The sequence below is a fragment of the Protopterus annectens genome, chromosome 6.part0 (genome assembly GCF_019279795.1).
Source record: "Protopterus annectens isolate FY-2018-M chromosome 6.part0, PAN1.0, whole genome shotgun sequence".
Taxonomy (NCBI): domain Eukaryota; kingdom Metazoa; phylum Chordata; order Ceratodontiformes; family Protopteridae; genus Protopterus; species Protopterus annectens.
Genome location: NC_056737.1, coordinates 1,149,735,021 through 1,149,759,502, shown reverse-complemented (window position 1 = coordinate 1,149,759,502; position 24,482 = coordinate 1,149,735,021). Strand labels below are relative to the sequence as shown.

Here is a 24,482-nt window from a genome sequence, read left to right as displayed (position 1 = left end):
AAATTTGCCCTCTCCACACTCTAATGTGATTTCAGAACTTATATACATAATTAGTAGGGGATGTGGTGGGGAGCTTCAGTAATGCATGAGAGTTGTCCCCCTGCACCCCTGCAGAAACAGATGTATTTATTTATTTATTTATCTTTGATTATACACAAATATATATATATATATATATATATATATATATATATATATATATATATATATATATATATATATATATATATATATATATATATATATAGTTATAGATACATGTATGGAAAGAGAGAGAACTTCAAAGATATATATATATAAAAAAAACATTGTAAAATATAAATTATGATTTCTGTATTTCTTTTGGTACTGTGTCACACTTATTGATATTTTATATTTTTGGCCATAAATGGCTTTTGGAGTTCATTCCTTCCTGCAATGATTTTTAAATCAGACATATATATATATATATATATATATATATATATATATATATATATATATATATATATATATATATATATATATATATATATATATATATATATATAGGTACTAGGCTATCGGCTCAAGGGCCTACATAAGCCTAGCCAACAAGGTTCCCTGGCTTACGCCACCCAAGAAAGTTATTTTACTGTGCCACTGTCAAGCATAGACACAGAGGTGATCCCCAGGGTGTATTTCCTATTTCCCATCCACTCATCAAGATGTTTCTTGAAGAGTGCTAATGAAGAACTTTGCTTGACATAGATGGGTAGCCTGTTCCAGAGTATGGGAAGTCTCTGGGACAGGAATATATCCCTCCAGTATGTCCTGTTTATTGTGGTGACAAGGTTTAGGCCCCTAGAGCGTGTAGCTTGGAGGGATTGGGATATCTTTAGGTGTAGCATGTCCAACAGCTCTGGGATTGACATAGCTTTATATGCTAGGCAGAGATCACCTCGAAGTAGGGCATTTGTTTGAGGCCAGTAATCCTCTTTGTGAGGTACTTCTGTGGCCTTTCCAGCTGCTGGAGATGTCTTGTGAGGTACATTCCAAAAGAGGTGTTGCACTCTTTAATGGGTCTAATGAGTGTTGAGTAGAGGGGAACAATGACCTCTTTTTTCCTGGATGAGAACCCTTGTATGATGAGGTGTGCCACGTAGAAGGACTTCCTGACTACTGTGGCGATGTGACTATCAAAGGAGAGACTATTGTCCATCTGGGTCCCAAGGTCTCTAATCGCACATTCGGTGTTAAGTAGATTGCTGCGTATGTGGTAGTTCATGGGTACAGAGTTTTTACCGAAGGGGATGACACTGCACTTTTTGGCATTGAGCTTGATGCCATGGCTCTGACACCAGGCATCTGTCTCAGCGAGGCCTTTCTGTAGGATGTCCACATCATTTGGGGACTTGACCATGGCTCCTAGTTTGCAGTCATCTGCGAACTTCATTAGCCAGAGGCCTTCTGTATTAGCCTGTACTTCGGAGAAGTAGATACCAAACAGGAGAGGTCCCAGGACAGAACCCTGTGGTACCCCACTTGTCACTGCTTTGAGGTCAGATTTGGAGTCTGCAACTTTTACAGTGTGGGTTCTGTCAGTGAGCCAGTTGGCAACCCATCTTGTGATGTAGGGATTTATACCTAGTTTAGTGAGTTTAGGTATAATTCCAGAATGGGGGATGGTGTCGAAAGCCTTGGCGAGGTCAAGATAGGCTGTGTGAACCACCTTACCCTCATCTACAGCTTTGGTGACTGCCTCAAAGAAGTTGATCAGGTTCAGGAAGCATGATCTGCCTTTCACAAACCTGAACTGGGTGGGATCCAGAGTTTGGACTTTACCAATGTCTTTGTTTATGAGTTCCATGATGATACATTCCATGGCCTTGCAGACTAGGCTCGTTGGGCTAATAGGGCGATAGTTCCCAGGATCAGTGGTGGCTCCCCCTTTGTGGAGTGGGATAACTGTTGCTGTGTGCCATTCAATGGGCACAAAGCCTGATGCAAGGCTATTATTGAACATGGTGCTTAAGTGGGGAGCCAGTTCGTTCAGAAATTCATGTAAAATGTAGCCTGGGATGTTGTCCGGTCCCATGGATGCTGTGTTTTTGGCTTTAGAGAGTGCAGCTTTTAGCTGTGTAGTTGTGATTACAGGGACTCTGCACTCTTCCTGTATAGATATGGGCCCTTTAGGGGGTGAGAGGGGGGTAAAGTTAGCACTGAACCTATCTGCCACGATGTTGGCAGTATCAGTTGGTTCTGTAATTTTCTTGCCTTTGTGCTGTAACTCAAAGCAGATCTGGGTGTTGCCATTGAGATTCTTGACATAGCTATAGAAGGGTTTATGACTGTCCTTGGAATTAATGGCGATTTTGTTTTCGTAGCTAGCTTTGAAGGATCTTTAAGAGATCTCAGCTTCTTACTGAGGCTGACCAGGGAGCTCCTCCACTCATGGGATTTTACTCTCTTTTGCAACAGATTCTTCCTTCTGTTGTACAGTTTGTTTATGGCAGGGGACCCCCAGATTGGCTTCCTTTTTTTGGAGGATAGCATCTTGGTTCTGTTTGGGATAGCACAATCCCTGCACTCGTGTAAGTGCTTATAGAGTGCATTTGTGTAGGATTCAGCAGTTGTAACTGTATTGTCCATCTGGATGGGTGTCATGAAGTTCACCACTTCTATCTTAAGAAACATGAAGTTGGCTTTGGAGAAATGATTTACTGTGGTTTCCTTAATGGGGGGGGGGTGTGAGGGAGGGATGTGGATATCAAGGGTGATTAGCTTATGGTTGGATCGGACCAACGAGGAGTTGACTTCAGGTGTGGAACGCTGGTCACTCATGTCAGTAATGACTAGGATATTGTTGCCCCTGGTGGGGGTGTGGATACGTTGATCCAGGGCATTAGAGTTTATGAATTCCAGAAAGCGTTAAGCTAAGGAGTTGGCACATGAGTAGTTTTCCCAGTTAATGGTGGGGTAGTTGAAGTTGCCCATTATTAGGGTGTTTGATTGAACCTTAATATTTTCCAGTACATCAAGAAAAGAGGAGAGGGAATGCTGGGGCATGGTGGGGGATCTGTAGCAAGCTACAATTTGGATTGCAGTTTTACCCAGAGTTAGTTGCACTTGGATAACCTCGGATGCATTATGCTGAGCAACTAGCCTGGAGGTGTGGATATCCTTAATGAATATGGACACACCTCTGCCTTTGGTGTTTCGGTTCAGGTTACATGGCTGAAATGTGTGGTATGAGTTATAGCCTGGTAGTGCAGAGGTGCTCTCTGGAGCCTTGAACCAGGTCTCAGTCACTGCACAGATGTCGATGCTCTCCATTTTAAGGAGTGCCTCGAGTGAGTGCATTTAGAGATTTAGACTTCTAGCATTGAGTATCATTACCCTCAGTTTTTGTTTACCTGTTCCTGTTATGGGATGAATTTGTTATTTGAACCTTGCCTAAAAAAGGCACTATAGGGGCAGCAAGACCCTTAGCCAGTATCCTGAATCCCAGTGCTGACCAGTACAGGCCACCTGTGGCAAAGCATCATGGTCTTTCGACCATGTCATCCCAAGCAGACAGATACTGGATCCCCCTTAGAATGACACCAGAAGCTTAGCCAATTGTGGAAGTCAATCATTTTATCCTTGTACTGTGGTATCATTCTGGGTGATGGCAGAATGCTACTCAAGGCTAGGGTCATACCTGCCTGGGCTACAAGATCGGAGAGCTCTTCCATGTCTCTTTTCATGTAGTCCATGGAGGTACATCTCAGGTCATTCACACCAACATGGGCAATGACAGAGTCATATTTGTACTTGTTGTGGAGTGACCTGAGTGCGTGGGTTATGTGGCGGATCCTGGCACCCGACAGGCAGCTGACAGTAATCTTCTCCTTGTTTAGCCTGGTGAGTGGGACATCAGTGTGTCTGACTATAGAGTCAACTATGACTAATGTGTTGGGTACGTTGTTTTGCCTTATTGGCTGTGGTTGAGTGGCACACTGAGTCTGTGGGCTATGTGTCATTTGGGTTGTGTTGGGGGATGGAGTTTGCTTGCATATCTGCTTTGGAGGTCTCTGTTGCTTATACTTTGCCCCATCAAAATGGGTCTACTTTGACCCATTGAAATTACATTTCAACGAAATGTAAAAAGGTGAGCTGTTTATTTGCGAAAGTGCACTTTTGCCGAAATGCACTTTTGAGAAAAACAAATTAAATGAAAACAAAAAAAAAATAATAAAAAAAACACAACACTAACCATATTTATGCAGGGGGCAAGGTCCCCTGCATCCCCATGCCCTCGCTACTTTTATATTCTTACTACAAGATCGCACTACAGTGGGGAAAAGGGAATATTCACTTATCCTCACTGTGCCGCGATCTAAGCAATAGCCCCCATTGCTGTTCACTTAGGTGCCTTTTCACAAAAGTGCATTTTGGCAAAAATGCACTTTCCGAAATAGAGCTCACCTAATTATTTTTCGCTGAAATGTAATTTCATTGGGTCATTGTAGGCCCATATATATATATATATATATATATATATATATATATATATATATATATATATATATATATATATTACATATAGATATCTATAGATATAGATATCCATCTATATATCTACATCTATCTATATGCCAATTCCAAGATCACATTGTAGCGAGGAATGGGCAAAACCCTAAATCTAGCTGTGGCGGAATCTCACATAATCACTCACCTGCACACTTTGATCTTTCAACAGAATTATACTTGGGCAACGTAATATTAGCTTTTTTGATTAGCTAACTGATAATTGCACATATGACTGTATTTTTTTTCCCCCTAATTGTTCCTGTTCTAGAATTTTGACCTCTAATGGCCTTTTAATTTTCATTCCATTCAAAAGCAATTTCATATATCTTAACACTGGCAACTATCAATGAAAATTCCTGTCTGATATAGTTTTCGAGAGATGATAGAAGAAAAAAAGAACCTGTCTCTATCACATAGATTATATTATTCATTTAACTAGTTTTACTTTTAATTACTGCCAATTAAGACATTATTTGACATAATCTGTACATTTTATCTAATCAGTAAAGAGCAGCAGCCGTTTTTTATCTTTTTCAACAGATGGTGAACGCTTAGTTGCCATGCCCTCATTTGTAAAATGAACTCAAATACTCAAATATCAATTATTGTTTTGTTTTTATTTTTATTTATTTTATATAGGTATACTATATAACTCTTTATGAATTTATTTTTTCCAGAAAATGTTTTAATGACATCCTCAGTTATCCACTTTAATTGTAACATGTACCAAAGTAGTTGAAATAATGCTAAAGACTCCGCAAACAAGGACTCAGCAGTGAGTGAACAGGTCTCTGAAGAGATCTGCCAAACTACTGGCAGAGTATAATGTCAACTAAAGGTCATGTATATGTGAAATACCTTACTTTCTTCCTACAGGTTATAGTTTATGCTTATCTTCTTCAGACAAAAGTTTGCCAAGCTTACATGCATCAATCCACTAAAGTAAAATAATAATTTATTTAACAGTTGCAGAATGCATTATTGTTTCCACTATGTGGTGCTTGAATTAATATATGTGTTCAATGTATTGGGGATCAAACTTGGAGCCTCAATTAGACAACTAATAATTCACAGCTATTAAAATTAGGGTTGTAAACTATATGGCCAAACCATTGGTCAATCTTTTATTAAATCTAACAAAGCTAACAAACTGTATTATAGATAAGAGGGATAGTTTCCAACAACCTACCCATCCCATGGATGGGAAAAAATATGTCACTTTGAATTAGCTAGAGTAGTGCCAAAGTTTATGGATTGTTTCTCTTACCCACAGAGTGGAAAGTAAATTCTATCCCTGCACTTTCGATATGGATTCATTCTGGTAGCATTGAAATATCAATATTAAGTCTCGTCTCATGGCAGGTAGCCAAATGAAAACATATTTAAATATTTAGTGAAAAGTACTTAAAAATACAAATGCAATAGAATTTTAGCGGTTCTAACAATTACATTAACAGCTGCTTTTTTGTCTAAATGTTGTAATTCCCACTTTTCTTAATAATGCTCTGAAAAAAAAAATAGGCAAAATACCTTGAACTGTATTGAATAAATCTAAATCTACTAAATAAGAAAATTCCGAGCAGGACCACTGTGTTAGGTTAATAATGCCCTAAAAAATAATTACAATACCTTGAACGGTATTAAAGAATTAAAGAATTGAGTAAATAGTATTGTACTCACCCATATAATTACAACCATGAAAATAATGACTTATTTTCCTTTTTTGCAATGAATGCTAATAACATTTTTGTTTCATATTTTTTTTGGGGGGGGATATATGTGAGCATGTTATATTGTTGCAGAATATAGCCAATGAATTAGTCAGTACAACATCCTTATGACAGGTTGCATTATTATTATTATTATTTTATTTATTTATTTATTTATTTATTTACATTTGTTGACTGGGAGTGTCCGACTGGACGTGGGTCCATTTTCAGCGGAGGCCCGGGGATAGCTATTACTGAACATTTTCATGATAATACTGATGTGTGAAAACGTTTGCCTTGAAATATAGGAACAACGTAATACCATAAAAGTTCAGAGCAACTAAAGGGTGAGATTTGCTTCTGAACTCTAATGCATGCAAATAACTTTCTGTACTGAATATAGGGCATTGAATTAAAAGGAAGAAAAGTGTTACATCTGGATAACTTAATGATTGATCCCTGCAGGTGAAGATTGTGATGGCTGACTAGAAATGCAATGTTTCTTTTCTATCGGTTTAATCAAATGATATAGTTGTTCTCAGTTTGTCTTTTGTATAATAATTACTATTTGGAATGCAAAATAAAAATACAAGACGTGTAAATGAATTTTAAAAATGCAGCATGGTACATCATTTAAATTCACTTCTGATAAATCAACAGAGTGATGAGTGTCAATGCAGTGTCTGTTGTGCAACACTTGCCTTTGATTCAGAAAGCTGTGGGTTCTATTCCCACAAAATGTAAATCAATAGCGGACACTACAGTGCAGCATAAGGGAGGTGCTGCACTCTTAAGTATATCATCCTTCACATGATATGTTAAACTGAGGCCCCATCTATTTGAGTTGGTAGTAGCTTAGATGGATGCAAAAGATTCCACTGGACCTACAGAAAAAAGTACAAGCTCACAGAAGCCCTGGCCAAATTTCTCTCAGCAGCATGAATAGCACCTTGAGTCTCCCCTGAAGAAAGGCGAAGTATGGTACTGTAGTGAATGATACAATAGGGACATGAACCTAAACAAATTAGCAGCATACTTGGAGGGATTATATTAAGAAAATTATCATTATCTGCAAAATGGTCCATTAATGCTGGCTGTGTCCTTACTTTTGGGTCATGGCACTTAGAAAGGAGGGGAAATGGTTTGTTTTACTTTTGTTTCACACCTTAAATTCAGTGGTCATTTTTTTTTCTTATACCTTATATTCCTCTATCTCCTCTTCTTGAAGTATTGGTGACCTTAAAAGATGATAAATATATAGAGACAGCATTTGTTGGGGGGGGGGGCAGAGTTTACACATCAAAGAGTAGGAGATATGTGCCTCCAATGCAAAATAAATTGTTACAAAGTGTAGGTGATATGTCTGTAGTGATTGGTTGGGTGACTGACGACATTCATTCATAGATGTGTTTGTTTAATTATTTATATTATTTGTCATTTGTTTAGTAAAAACTATTTATGTCTCACCTCAACAAGGTGTTGTTAATCATAGTAAAACATTGCAAAATTCTGATTTACTGTTTTAATATGCAATAAATATTCTGGCTTAAGTACTTTTGAGACAAGTTGCTTGAATGCAAACAGTAAGTTCCACTAGCAGAGCCATAAGAGGTCAGTTACAAACTAAATATTGCCAAACCAAGTTTCTAGTCTTTTCAGGTCATAACAGATAAAAAGGTCAGCAAAGCAGCTGAAACCTGTTGCCAGATGTTCATCAACTGTAGCATTATGTACTACGCTGAAATAAAAATGAAGGAGCAAAAATGAAACGTGAGCTTCTTTGTAGCTATAACTAAGGAATGTCTCTTCCATAATCTGTGGCCAATCATCAGATATTAAAAAGGAGTAGATAACCTGGACTGCATATGTCATTTATGCAGTTAGGCAGGGAAATCATGAATTCTTGAGAACATTTACTGATGTTTAAACTCTGATAGCCATTTAGTAGATTTATTTTTCCTGGTGCAGACAAAGACAGCAATTACAGCAAGAAGTGAGCAGCTGAAAAATTGTTATGTCACCACACTTACGAAATACATAGCTGAATACTATGCTAACTGTCCTGAAGGGCCATTTAAGACTAGCCAATCATTTGAGGTCAGAATCTAACCCTGTACCTTATGGCTATGAGGTGAAGACCTTAACCATTATGCAAAACCCACCCAACTTTGGACTAGTGGACTAGCGAACACTTACACAATAGCAGCCAAGGAATGTGTTAAAATCACAGTGCAGTGCATTGGTATTTCACAATCCATTAAATGTGCTTGCTTATTAAAAAGCTGCCACAGATTCAAACTAGAAATGTAATTATATAAGCATAAAAACATGTCATACTGCATTAGCTCTAATCTCTTATTCAGTGTTCTGTAAATGCAAATGCTTGGTAAAATTATTGAGCATATCTGGGGATTTATTTATCAGCAAGGCAGAAACTAATTTCAGAAATTAATTAATTAATGGTTAGCAGCCCCTTTTATTTGTGGTGGCAGAAATAGCAGGTATATTGTTATTCATTCTTGGGCTTCTCTCAAAAGAGAAAGAATCTAGGCTAGTTTTGGGTGTTTCTTGCAGCTGAGGTGAACTTGAGTATTGGTGCTGGATAGTATGCTCCGTTAAGCCTCTTCTTGCTTTATTTCTGTGCTATTAATAAGGTGTTTAGTGTAACAAGCCTCTCACTTGCTAAGTAAAAGTATATGTAAGTGTTTTGACCAGATGAGACCAGATCTGACTATTCTAACTGAAGTCGGGTACCAGGTTAGTGAACACTTTGTATGAATTTGCTTAACATTGAGTGCACTGATACAAATTTCACTGTTTTATTGCTGAATTAGTGGCCTTGCTTTTGAGTGGGTTTACTGGTTCCTTCTGGTAGGCAGAAGAAACAATCCAGGTTAAGTTTGGGCAGTGCAGGCTACTGACACAAAATGTAAGTGTGCTAATATTGGTTAGTGTGCTTTTTCTTGCTCTGTTTCTTTGCTAAATAAGACATTTTACTGCAGTGCTGTTAGAATGTGCATGGCATAGATACAGGTATCTTGATCCACACCTGCCTCAGTGCTACCTAATGTACCTTGTGGTACCTAGAAGTACAGACAGCAACTCACAATTCCATGATGAAACACAGACTGAGCAGCTTTGGCCCTTCAAGGATCTACTGGGATCCTGTAGCTTCTCTACGCTACTTGAAGAAGCTCACATCTGCTCTACCTTATGCACTGCAGCCTGCAAATGCTCTACACAACTTCTGCTATGTTGTTGTTGTGTCTTTCGGCTTTTCCCGGTTAGGGGTCGCCACAGCGGAACTCCGGTCCGCTAATGATTGGTAGTTGTTTTTTACATGCCGAGTTACCAGCCCTGACGCACAACCTTCAACAAAGGTACGCCCATTCACGCATATCTCCATGCAGAAGACGCTCTAGCTGAGAATCGAACCAGACAGCATCTTAGTGTGAGGCGACAACACTACCGCAGCACCACCACCGTGGGTCACAGTTACTTAATTATTCTACACTGTCCATTGCCCATTGACAGTTTACCCTAAATTACTTCATTTGTTACAGGCATTTTGGCAGTGTACTTCTACCAGCTAAACTAAATTTACATCATTTACTTCACATAATAAGTTTAACATTCAACTTAATTCCTCTAAAACTCTGGAATGAAATGGAAGGACAGCCTGCTTAATTCCTTTCTTTTGTCGCACTCATATCATTTGGTATCCTTATGAACTGCCTTGTTGTCACAGATAATGAACTTTTACTCAGTACAAGAAATTGTATTTGTGCGAGATGCAAGTATTTGGCAAATACTTGAGAACTCACTCTCATAAAAAAAAAAAAAAAAATCAGATGCCGTGACTAGCACACACTTCTACCTCACTCTACACTAACTCAAACTAAAATGTCTTACACTAAGGCTCTAAAAAAATATTCTCAAAGTTTCCTAGACTCATGAAAGATAAGGAATGTGTGAAAAACAAATACCACAGTACCTTCTAGAAGACTTTTAACAAAAAAGTCACCAAGAATTAAATAATTTCAAATGCAGTAAAAGTGGACTACTCTACAAATAAAAATGTTTTAGTGATGAGTGACTCTATAGTTAGACTCACTGATTCTACACTCACTAGGCTGGATAAAGACAAAATGGCAGTGAGATGTCTTCAGGTGTCAGAATCTCAACTATGTGAAGTGTTTTAATAACTCATGGCACAAAAGGCTGAGAGGTACGCAGAGACATATGTCAGAACTCTCCATGCATGTCACAAATGCAGGCAAGACTCTGGTCCTAAATGGAATACTTACTCCTCCAAGAATGATGTCCAGTTACAAAGAATGCAGAATTGGTTTGAAAAACTGGCTAAGTAGCTGGTTTTATTAAAGGGAGACTCATGGACATGCTTGGGGTAACATCTTCAACACTCATACTTGCTTTGCAAAGATTGGTTGCTCTTATTATCCCACAATTACCACATACAAACTAAAGCCTTTACTGCCCACATAGTGCCTTCTTATACTATGTCCTGCTAATGGACATCCCAACATAACTAACATATAAAATACAAAAAAGGATCACATTATGATAGCTCTCCTCAATGTTAAAAGTTTCAATAACAAACTGCCCGACCTTGCAATGCATACCTGTGTAATTATTCAAATGTAGCTTAAATATCTTAGAACTTCTCCTTCCTTACCTAGGTTTTGGGCATACCATGTCTGCAGGCATGATGGCACTGTGGTGATGTTTCCATATTAGTTATGGACCATAATACCTCCATACAGATCTCCAAAGACACACAAACTCAGCATATTGAGCTTCAGAATAATAGACAAGACCAACTTTCGGATTATAATCTGTTTCTTGACACCTTATATGTGTGCTGAAATTAAGTAAGGTTCCCAAATGCACCTGATAATCCCCCTATAATTAAAACTCCATTATTTTGTGATACTTAAACTATCCCTTGGTAACCTGAGTACCTATTTCACTAGTGTAGGATATGCCTATATATACTTACTGCTCACTCACTTATGTCCCCTCCTTATACCTACACACTCTCCACAGAGTCTCTACACCAACTTTAATATCTATCCTACCCTACTCAACCATGTCTCTTCATCACTATCTCACCTCATTTACTTATCTTTTCATTCTAACTGCTCTCTACAATGCAATGTCCTATTCCTCTACCACACTATCCTCCTCTTTCCCACTCACATCACCCTCCACTACCTCCTTTCCCCACCCTTCAACACCCCACTTTTATTTAATATCCCCCTCACTAGTTCAACCATATCCAACTCATTATTTCAAAATAAAACTACTCACAGTTCATCTAACATCTCCCACTATCAAAATTAAATTGTATCACCCTCTTCCATTGTGCCTCGATTCAAAGTTTAACCTCCTCTCTCCCTTCTCCTGGCTCGCTCTTGCAGGAGATATCCACCCCAACCCTGGGCCTACATCTACTAACAATCTCCCTCCCACCATCTCCTCTAAGAAAGATATCCACCCCAACCCTGGGCCTACATCTACTAACAATCTCCCTCCCACCACCTCCTCTAAGAGATACAGCCATAAATACCTTAAATTCATTACCATTAATACCCAGAGTATTAATAAAAAAATAACTCTTTTCCATGCTTGGCTAAATCTCACTACACCTGACATAGTAGCAGTAACCGAAACCTGGCTAAAACCACAAACTACTAACTCTGAGATTTTACCTCCTGGCTTCCAAGCACTTAGGTCCAATCGCAATAACAAAAAAGGAGGTGGTGTAGCCTTAGTCTACAACTGCCTGCTAAATCTCAGCCCATACCAAAATCCCATTCCTAACTTTAATAATGCAGAACTAGTTATAGGAATCCTCAAAATAAACAACTTCAAAAGTATCTGTATCATAACTATCTATATACCCCCTGGGGACAACTCCTCCACCCTTGAGGATATTCTCTGTTGGGCCACAAACAATATCAAGCATGAGACTTACATTCTTGGTGATGTCAATATTGATTGGAATGCAATTAATAATAAAACTTCCTCTCTGTCTATCAATCTTTATAACTTTACTCAACTAATAAACAACATTACCAGACCGAACAAAAACAATCCCCCAGGCTCCATCCTGAACTGGATTCTAGTCAGCCACCCGAACAATATATCCGACTCTGGTATATTACCAGACTCAATAAGTGATCATCTCCCAGCCTTTATTAACCGAACTACCCAACAGCTCCCTCACCAACATCAATATGCCCACTCGCGTAACCTAACTAACTTTAACCCCTCTGTATTTTCTGAAACCCTTAAACTTACAAACTGGGATTCACTAAAAACTCTTCCCCTAGATGATGCCCTAGAAGTCTTCAATTCTACCTTCCTTAAAATCCTAAACTCCCAAGCCCCCCCTCGAACAAAACGAATAAAACACAACTCTGCACCTTGGCTAACTAAGGACACTAAAACACTAATGCTACAAAGAGACAAAACTTGGAAACTTTACAATAAAAATAAAAACCCAGCTTCCTTCCTTCAATTTAAGCAACTACTCAATCTTACTAAAAAACGTATTATATCTGATAAAAAAATCATACTACACCAAACTACAGTCTACCCTCACTAACAACCCCAGAAAATTCTGGAATTCCATCAATTCCCTCCTATACCCAGGTACTAAATCCAACCCCTGTCCAGATGACAACAAGACTGACACAGAAATTGCAACTCTCTTCAACTCCTTTTTTACCAGCTCCATAGCTGATCTGACTAAATCCTTCTCCTCTTCCACCCCCATCCCAAACCCAAAGCCTTCTTCACCATCCTCACCTCAATCCTGCTCCCTTAATTCCCCTCCCACTTTCATTCTACAACCCGTGTCTACCACCAGTATCAAAAAGCTTCTCTCCAAACTCAAACCATGCTCCAATGCCCCCGACAATATTCCATCACTTTTTCTCAAGCTCGCAGCCGATGGCATAGCCCTACCTATCAGCATGCTCATCAATAGATCCATCCACAAATCTTATGTTCCCAAACTTTGGCGAGCTGCCCACATTCTGCCCCTTCATAAAGGAGGCAAAAATAATAGCATTTCTAACTTTCGCCCAATAGCCATCCTCTCCCCAATTTCGAAAGTCCTTGAAAAATGTATCCACCGGCAACTCATGCCCCACCTCCTCACTAACCAACTTCTCACTCCTACGCAACATGGGTTTCGGCCTGGCCACAGTACCATAACTGCTCTCCTTTCTTTCCTAGACATTGTCAACCATGCACGTGACTCTGGAGAAATTGTCTCCACTGTCCTTCTTGACCTTTCCAAAGCATTCGACACAATATCCCACACACTCCTTCTCAACCACCTTTCTAACCTCAATCTCTCCCACAATTCCCTTTCTTGGTTCAAAAGCTATCTCTCAGATAGATCCCAAGCAGTGAAATGGAATACAGGTACCTCAAACTTCTTACCTACCCCTACTGGAGTCCCTCAGGGTTCAATTCTCGGACCCCTGCTCTTCAATGTCTTTATCAACGACCTCCACTCTGCAATTCCTCATTCTCAAATTGTGCAACATACAGACGACTCCACTGTTATCTGCTCAGCCCCTAGCCTTCCCGAACTCCATTCCAAAACCCAATTGGCCTTCACAACCATAGAAAATTGGATGCTTCAAAACCATATTTCCCTTAATGCCAATAAATCCCATATCATTCTCTTCTCCCCCTCAAAAACTCTGCCTCTTGATAAGCCATCTTTCAAAATCTCCAGCCTCTCCCAGTCTCAAATAGACGTTGTTAACAATGCAAAATTACTCGGAGTTACCATTGATGAACACCTGACATTTAATACTCACATTCAACTAAACATAAAAAAAACCCATCAGAAGCTAGGTATGCTCTACAGAAATGCTAACTTTCTTTCTTTAACCACAAGACAAACACTCGCCACTACCTACCTTCTCCCTTCTCTATTGTATGGTGCTCCTCTCCTAACCAACCTCACCGCTTCTATCTCCTCAAAACTTGAAAGTTGCTACTACAAAATCACCAAATTTGGTACTAACTCCCCCCATTCCACACACCATTGCATTTGCCTCCGTAGTCTCCAATGGCTAGAACTCCCTAATCACCTGGATTACCTCCAACTTACTACTGCACATAAACTAATTTTCAAACCTACTGCTTGCCCTGCATTATCTAACATCTTACCCTCCTACACTCCTCTCAGGCCCCTAAGATCTAGTCACCAAAACCTTATTTCTGTATACAAACCCAAATGACCTCCTGGCCACCTCCTTCTTTCTTATACTATAGCAAAAAAATGGAACTTACTTCCTTCCCTTCTAAGACTCACTACAAGTTATGAACAATTCAAATCTCTTCTCCATTCTCACCTCTCCCAAAACTGGAAATGCAATTGTATACTTCCTACCTAGATCTTATTAGATTTCTGTTTCATTTTTTTCCTACCTAGATCTTATTAGATCTCTGTTTCATTTTTCCCCCCGCCGACCCTTCTTCTTCTTCTTCAAACTCTCCCCTCAGCTCCCCTCCCTCTACTTCTATATCTCCTCTCTCTCCCCCCTGCTTACTCTCTTATTTCTTCCTTTTATATTTTGTCCTCACCTCGGCCTACATACATGTCTTGACTTACTAATGTATCTTTTGCCTTTTTCATAAGATGTGCTTTTAGACTCAAACCTATTTCTTCTACTCTCTTTTTCCTTGCTTCTCCTTCACTTCCCCCCTGATTTACGTCTCTTGCATTCTAGATCTATGTATAATCTATTCTCATGTCTCTCTTCTATGCTAACAATACAGTATACTGCCATAAGTACTATGTTTTTGGAAATTGTTAATGGTGTTATCCTGCTATAACACTGTGTGTTATGTGTGCAATGTATTTTCTTACGTATACTACCATAAGTACTATGTTTTTAGAAATTGTTAAAGGTGTTATCCTGCTATAACACAGTGTGTTGTGTGTGCAATGTATTATTAATATGGAGCTTTTCTCCCCGGGCCTCCACTGAAAACGGGCTTTCGAGCCCAGTGGACTTCCCCGGTTATCAAACTGGAAATAAATAAATAAATAAATACACATATATATATATATATATATATATATATATATTTTTTTTTTAGAATTAATAACCATACCAGATTGCAAACAGCCCCACTACAGTACACAATAGTCTGACCTGGTCCTAATGAATATAGCAATGACATGCACTATTCCTCTGGTATTGCCTTAACTATTTAGATCAAATCAGAAACTAACCAATTCTACCTTAAAACTCACTAAAACAATTGAAACCAATATCTTGGATTTCAAGAAATTTAAAACTTTAGCTGTTGAAAAAACTGTGTGCAATGTAAAACACATAGTGTTGTCTTTTTTGAGCACATCTTCCTGCAGTTAGATGTTTTACCAGTTAGGCATAGATGGTCCAGTGCATTATATCTCAAGTAATGAGCAGGGTGTTATACAAAATATTTGGAAATTGTTTCCCGAATAGAATAATGCATATGCATCAAGCTTGTGGAAAAAAATCACACCAATACACAGAAGGTTACAATTTAATGGAATAAGTAGGTATGAGAAAATACATAGCAATGAATGTTTTGTTAAAAAATTGTTTATTTGTAACTTTTTGCTTAACTGGTGTTCAAGGTTAACCTCCAAATAGATGCAAACTGTAATTTTCTTCATACTGTGCAATTATAATGATATAATCTGTTACAGCTAATATTTAACTAGCATTCAACTTCATAACTAGCTTAAAATGTGTGATTTGTTGTCCATATTTCATATAACTAATGATTATGTAATGCCTGGTCAACCAAGCAAAAGAATGGTAAATAATTGACCATTACTGGTTTCAGGTGATGGTTTTTCAGATAGTTAATTTACTCTGAGTAAGATCAAGCTTTTGTTTACTAAACTATTTAGTTGGAAAGCATATCACATAGTCAGTTTTGCTACTGCTTGTTAAAAAAAAAATCTAATTCATTAAGTGGTAAATTAAATCTGCAAAACAGTAATTCCATTCTAACTTTTTATCAGTGCCTGCTGGCAGCAAATTTAAAAATGTTAACTTTGTCTGAGAGTTACCATACAAAGATTTCCACAAACTAACAACTTCCGTCTGCAGTTCTGATTTGGTTCCCTTAAACCTGATTTGCTGTACTGTGTGACGTTGAAACAAGTCACTTGATTAGCCAGTACCCCAGGTTAAACTGACCAGTGAAGCTTTTATATCTAATAGGTTTCTCTGCTCAATAAAAATATACAAAACATGCTGTTCAACATATAAACAACAGTTACTATGATTTTACAAACATTAAGTAGTTCTCTCAGTCGCATGGCATCTATATTTAAGAGGGGAAAATCTGCTGAATATTTTCACCTTTTATTTCCAAATACCCCGGTTCTAACCTCTAGTTTAGTATCCCCATTCTGAATAGTTTCACTTTTTAAGTTAAACACTGAACCATTTCAGGTTATTACCTCTTGGCACATTTTCTGTCTCATGCAAAGTACATTTAATGAAAATAATACTTATCACAAGACAGACAGGTATAGTTCCGAACAATAACATTTCTATGATAGATATGCATCTATATGAAAACAAATCATGCAAAAGAAGAAGAAACATAATGCCACTGGCATTTATATAGGACTTGTAACAATGTCTCCAAGTGTATGTTCAGAAGTATTTATTTTATTTATTTATTTTAACAGAGAACAAAACACAAAACAAATCAAAAGTCCCAACAGAATACAGATTGACTTAGCTAACTTAAGTATGTTTACAGTAGATTAAGATATCAGTTCACGCTATGTGGTTGTATCTTTAAAACATTTATATAAGACTTGTAACAATGTCTCCAACTGTATGTTCAGAAGTATCTTTAAAACATTTATATAAGACTTGTAACAATGTCTCCAAGTGTATGTTCAGAAGTATCTTTAAAACATTTATACAAGACTTGTAACAATGTCTCCAAGTGTATGTTCAGAAGTATCTTTAAAACATTTATATAAGACTTGTAACAATGTCTCCAAGTGTATGTTCAGAAGCATCTTTAAAACATTTATATAGGACTTGTAACAATGTCTCCAAGTGTATGTTCAGAAGTATCTTTAAAATAAGACAGATTATAATAAATCCATTCATGGCAAGCTATGGAAAGGTGTTTAGTAAAGGTTCTATAGGACAGCTATATGTCATGCTTGTAACACTTTACAGGCTAGTTGCATGATAAACATTAACATTTAGTGAATATTTTAAAGAAAGCAGAAACTAACAAAAAAGAGTATTAAACATTGCATAATGTGCTATCACTGGGGCTATACTTTCAAACCAAAGGGTAAAAAATCACACAGACAAACCAGTAAAAACTGCAAGAAAAACACAGCCAAGCCAAGTAGCTGAAACACTTGATGTCCTTAAGGGGTCACTTGCATATATTCCGAGGGCCTCCATTACAGAATTTTTAAGGCATCCTACAGTGAAAATAACAGCTTGAGTAGCTCGACTTTCATATTGTCCATTTAGACTAAAATCAATTCTCAGATTTTCTCTTTGCTGAAATTCAGTTTATGAATGGCATTCACTGAAATACACTTCACTAAATGTAGCTTTTAATTTGAACCGAGCGATAATTGTTCAAGTTGTTCATTATGATGGCTCACTTCCAAACATGTAAGATAGGACCTCCTCACCTTGTGTAATTTTGTACAGACTTTGCAGACAGCATTCTTCCATCCATGTACATAGTCTCAGAAATCGCAATTTTAGCGGCTTGTTTTAGGGAAAATGTTATTCAATAGGTTTACATCATTGATTTACACCTAATCTGAACACTGATTTACACCTAATCTGAACACTGATTTACACCTAATCTGAACTCTTAATTGTCTTTTTACCTCTGGAAGGCGTAGCTTAGATGTCAAATGCGAGTGGTGTTGCATGACCTTCTCATTCTGTAATTCAGTTCTGCGCTATCTTTGACTTGATTCCATCTATGTAAATATAATTATGTACACTAAATGTAACAGTTTCTAAAATGTGTACAGTCTGGCCACTTAGTCACTAACTTCAGTATAAATGTTTTCACACCCACAATTTGTTTTCTGTCAAATGCAGATGACATGATTGTTCAATTGCCTTTTTCAGACAAATTAAAATAAATATATGTATTTGCAAAGCATTCAAATGTAAAATTAGTGAGTATGGTATTTAATTGAAAATAAATTGAAAATTATAAAATGAAAGGTGAAAGAAATGTTTCATTCATCTAATGCAATAACACTGTTGCTTTAGACTACCTCTGATAAAGTTGAACAAAGTAGCTCATGTTAGAATGATTTGTTTATTTAAACACAATTTTCACATTTCTTGCATCAGGCGAAAGTATTTTTCTGTAACATTCTATTATTTTGATAATAATGTGTAAGCCTGCATATTTCAGGTAAGTATGCAGTGAAAATTCACACAAAATTAAGTTGAATATAATACCACAGTTAGCATCTAACACAGTGGCATGGAGGATAGTGTTGTCGTCTCCCAGCAAGAGGTTCCCTGGTTTGGTTCTTGGATGGGCTGCCTTCTGTGTGAACTTTGCATGGGTTTCCTCTGGGTGTTTCAGTTTTCTCCTATTCCAAAAACATGCAGTAGGTGGAATGGACACACTGAATTGTCCATAGGTGTGTGGGTGTTGAAGAGCTACAGCAGCAAGACTAGTCACTTGGTGGTGTAAACCTTGGCTGTAGATGATTGTTACTGTTGAAGTAACACCCTGATCCAATGTACAAAAATGGGAAAAAAGGTGACAGATGGATTTGAACTCAGCTCTTTTCTAATGCACATGTTCAAATCCAGACTAGGTGAAAAACAACTACTCACCAGTCTAGTACACAGCAGCACTGCTGTCCTGTGCTACCTTCCTTTTCTGACATTACCAAATTCTGCCCACCATCTTTATCAGATTACGTCAAACCTATTCACTCTGCCTGAAAACTCTTACCCTGTTCTCAGCTTCTCAGTCCATTATCATACACTTCTTAATCATAACATTTGGAATTGTCGTTTAAACAATAATACCTATATATATATATATATATATATATATATATATATATATATATATATATATATATATATATATATATATATATATATCTACACACACACACACACACACACATATATGCACTGAGCCAACCTAGAGTTTTCACTATGTAATAGTATATTAAACCTCCTGTAAAATGTAATCTAAACCACCAAAACACCATATAGTGGAAATAACATGATGTCCTATTGTCATGACCAACCCTCAAGCCTCACTTAGTTCTAACCTTGCACAGTGCTATAACAAAGTTGACAGAATTGCATGCAACAAACCAACCTGGACCCACCACTGCTTAGCACTAAAATGCTCTACTGCCTCATGCTTCCTCACCACCTATCTTATACTGATCTCACCTTAACCCATGAAATCATCCACACCCCATCTGCCTGCCCAGCAATCAGCCCCCTACTTCAGTACTGTTTGCCAAAGTGTCCCCTTTGGTCAAATAATAACCAGCTTCTTACCGTCTACAAACCACAAAGGGCTGACATCAGCCTCTATTCCAAAAGTTTAGCTAGAACATGAAATAAAATTCTTATATCAGTCAAATTTATCATACACCTTCATCTTTTCAAACCATTACTAAAAGACTTCCTCACCCTCCTCCACCTGGCTTTGTCCCTGCTCCTCAACTGAAATATAGCTTTCTATCACCTTTATCACCTTTCTTATACTACCCTTTAAGGCACTTAATCTGCTTATCCTGGTCTAATACCTCAATTCATTGTACTACTTAAACTACTATACCTACTTCTAAATAGCACAACCAAATTGCTGTTCCATCATTACTTCTATGTTAACACTCAGACTTGCTTATCTCCTCTAATACCTCACTCTGTTGTATTTTTAAATAACTCCTATCTATCTTATATCTGTAAAGTCTCAGTACAAGGCTTGTACATTTAATGTTTGTGAATATCGATGCAAATTCTATTATACTGACTATTGCCCTATGTAATGACTAAAACTGCATTATAAAGTTTCTAATTGTAAATCTTGATTGCATTAAATATGACACCTTGGAGCTTTTTTTCCCCATTCCTCCTCTAAAAAAGGGCACCTGTGCCCAGTCAGACTTTTCCAGTAACCAAATGCCAGTAAATAAATAGTAAACAAATCACTGGTATTTCTTCATATAGCCCATGGGCTTCCACAACCTTACTTATGTGTACTAACCTTAACCCTGTTGCTACCCTTGCCCCTAACTATACACTTTATTTATTAAAAAGTATTTTCCTAACAGTACCACTAATTAAGACCAAAGGACATAGAACAACCACAGCACTAATCAGGTACAACACTAAATCTGTCCTCTTACCTAACCATAACCCTAGCCTACAAACATTCATACATTCACATTACTTGGAAATTTTCAAAACCACCACCTTTTCAGTCAAACATGCATTTTCCAGCATACTCCAGCATACCTTACACTATATAAACATTGACTTCAACCAAATGTGGTTCTCACAAATCCACAGTGATGCATTTGTTTATTCATTGTTTTATGGTTTGTCATTTCTGTTTCTCAGATATGTATTTTCTACCAAATAATGGCAACTATATATATATATATAGAGAGAGAGAGAGAGAAAGAAACAGAGATATCAATGGATATTGCAATAAATTTCATTCTAGTTACAAAACAATGCACTGCAGGAACATTCAAATATGAAAGCTGGAAAAGTTATACCTATCAAATCAGTAAGTGAGCAGTCGGAAAATTACATTTCCAAAAACTACAAAAGTTCCAGCAAGATTTTTAGAAGCATCTCAATTAACCATCTACAACATATTTTTGAGCTGATATCCTAAACTATCTTCTGTCTGTTTTAACCGTTTTTCCCTTCTTAATTTTGAAGTAAGCAGCACACCTCTCAACATTAAGCAAGAAATCTGGACAAAGCCATATATAAAACTGGGACAGGGGTCCCAAAAATAGGAACATTTTTTTTTTAATATTGCACTTAAACACACTTAGAAAGTTGATAGAATAACAGGTTTTGCATTAGCATGACTTTTCCGAATGGTATGAAGTCTGAAACATGAGTCTGTCATTATTTTCTAAAATGATTTGCCACTAATTTGCCAGAAAACCACACTTTTATGAAAAATGGACAGAAAATGAGACAAAAATCTGGACATTCTGGTAAAATCTGTACAGCTGACAGGCATGGAAGCAGTTCTAAGATGCTCCATACTAAAGATTCTTGCTATTTTAAACAAGTAACGATAGTTTCCAAAGCCCTTCAGCCTGTTAGTAAACTCATAATGTCTGTAATGTTATAAAAGCGTTACGCACAGTAGATCTAACGTAGCCTCGTTATTATTATACACCAAGTCTATATTTCTACGTTTCCAAAACTGCTTAAGCCGGTAATAATTACATATTTCTACTTTTAAAGTGTTGTGGCAGACCTACTGTATAACTTTTAAAACTGTGTCTCACCATCTAGTAAACAGTACTTTGGCTGCTTAGTTTTTAGCAAGGCTGTATGCAGTAGTCCAGCTAACACTTGTACATTAGCAGCAGGGGGTATCACTTTGTATTCAGTCTGTCTTGACAGTTGTCTACTATCATTCTAACTGCCACTGAACGAACTTTGTTATGAACACACACACACACACACACACACACACACACACACACACACAGTAAAAGGTATCCCGTCATTCATCTACATAGTACTAAACCAAGACCTGTTGTATTATTTAGTAATTCACATATGAGAAAAGTGCTCAGAAATATGCAACATTCAGCCATTTGCAGGCTAACTCAACAATCGCAGAAAGAAAACAAAACGAGCATCAATGTATCATCCCTTTAGCGGAGATGTTTTATAAATGGCACATTGCCAGGAGTTACATTCAAACTACATTTTTCAGCTGTCAGATGTGCATACACAACTCTAATACGTAAATAAATAAAAGAAGACTTTTGAATGAAATGTTGGCATAGCTTGCTGTTTTGTACAGCACTAAGTTTTTTTATTCCTCTGGGACAATCACATTAAATTTAATGTTATATAAAATTCCACCCAGGGCCAGCATGATAGTTATACAGTAAATATATACATAATTTATACAGTAAAGGGCATAGCAAAATTCATTTTAAAATGGGTGACGAAAGCCAAACACACTCTGGCTAGGCTTGTAAATGCCCTAGGGCAGATAGCCTAGTATGAACCTATAAACCTATAAATGGGTGCATTTGCTACTTCCCACAACTCATGACTACTTGGCGCATGAAGTTGTTTCCCTTCGAAAAGTTTCATTTTTTATACTGTGTGCAGGACTCCGGGAAATAATGTTCCGCAATGTGATGTACCTTTGCAGTATGCACCTTCAGACAGGTTTGTAGATATCATACCTGCAGCAGGTACACAGGAACTATTTTGAAACCGGTGTTGCTGTTCCATTGTGTTGCATCATGCAATATTTCTCCCTTACATAAGTGATATACTTAGCCTCGAGCAAATTCTAAATACATTGTAGCGCTAATTGTATATCCTACACACAGTCATCGCGAAACAGATACTTTGCTTACGTCCAACTTAGAAAATTGGACAAAGATAGGAGGTGCACTAGCACTGTTTATGCGCGACTCCATACCTGTATAAAGACAAGGTTCTTTAACTTATCACAGACCTATCTATTTGTGGTGTCGTTTATTTAAAGCAACTTGTAGGGTTATAAAAGTATTTTCAAGAACAAGGGACCCTTAAGTAGCAACATTTTCCATAGATAAAACAAAGAATCACTATTAGTCTAATTATTTAATGTTCAGAATCTTCAATTGAATGTTATGGGACTATTCAATAAAATCAAAGCAATAAGCTTTCAGCATAATACCAAGAAATTTGCCTTAAAAAGTGACCGCTTTGACTATGGCAGTTGCAAAGATCAGTCCTGCATACTGCATTAGTGAACTGAATTAGTAGTTTGTAAATTGGGTGGGGGCGATACTACAAGCACATTTTTGCAAAGCGAGTTATAAACTGCAACTTCAGGAGTGCTAATATTACCACTATTAATGTGCAGAGTAACTTGAAATAGTCTTGCTTGTTGCTACTGATTTTTGTTTTCTACTACAAGGTGGAATCCTGGTGCCACGACAAGGAAAAAACTAAAGAAATAAAAAAAAAAGACAAAATAAGTAAAACATATATGCTAAACTGTAAGGATTATATAATCCCTTCCCGCAAAAGAGACCCTTTAAATAAAACAAACTGATGTATTTTGTGATGATTACAATTAGTTGTATCAGAAGTTTCAAAGACACCAGTATTCAGGTAATACTTACTTTGCCCCTCAAATTTCCGTATAATCGTTCCAAGAAATGTATTCTGTGGTGCCACATGCCCTCGCCTAACAGGCATGATGCAATGGATGTTCAGCTCACTTTCAGACAGTAAACAGGCCTTTTGCCAGCTGTGGATGTTTTTTTATTCAGCTAAGCTATTGCCAGAGCCAGTGGACTATCATCCCTTTGTGAGGAATCATTCTCCTAGAGCTGTGTAATATCTTCCCATTTCATCTAATGGTGAAGGCTTGATCTAGACAAGGTGCTCATTCCATGGCCAACGTTTATGAGTCTTCAGGGTCCCCACAACATGACAATAAAACGATGCATTCGGTGCACTCTGTTATTGTAGCCATGGTAGATAAAATAATAACAGATGCGATCTTTCGGTTTCTAAGGCGTTGTGATGGTAGGGGATGGAAGACTAAAGCTGCTCTGCCAGAGGGAGTGACGTTACCTCTTAGGGCTTTGCACAGCGCGCAGCTCTGATTACTCAACCATATCTCTGCTGTAGCCAGCCAATAACTCAGAAAAGGCTGCACAGTAACTAGGTGTACCCGAAAAAAATATGCATTTCCCAAGCTGTTACAAAATAACTTATTAAGCAGTTTAAGGGGCAACTAATCATGCCGGCGTTATTCAATCGATGTGAGTTTATTTTGTTAATGCACATCATATTCAAAGTTATAGCAAAGACATTGCATCATTACTGAGTTATTAGAGAGAAAAAACTTTGTCCCCCACAACACTGCAAATATATGTGTAGCATTAAAAAGGGAAAACACCGTCTT

General features: G+C 37.5%; 1 protein-coding gene across 2 annotated transcripts in view; it reads right to left on the bottom strand.

The window, feature by feature from the left end:
* Positions 1–24,166, bottom strand: part of KCNH7 (potassium voltage-gated channel subfamily H member 7) — a 2,626,261-nt gene extending 2,602,095 nt beyond the window's left edge. For both annotated transcript variants that reach the window (XM_044074771.1, XM_044074772.1), the window contains exon 1: positions 23,692–24,166. In XM_044074771.1, the coding sequence (XP_043930706.1) occupies positions 23,692–23,767 (76 nt within the window). In that variant the 5' untranslated portion in view covers positions 23,768–24,166. The remainder of the gene's footprint in view (positions 1–23,691) is intronic.
* Positions 24,167–24,482: the final 316 nt, after the last annotated feature.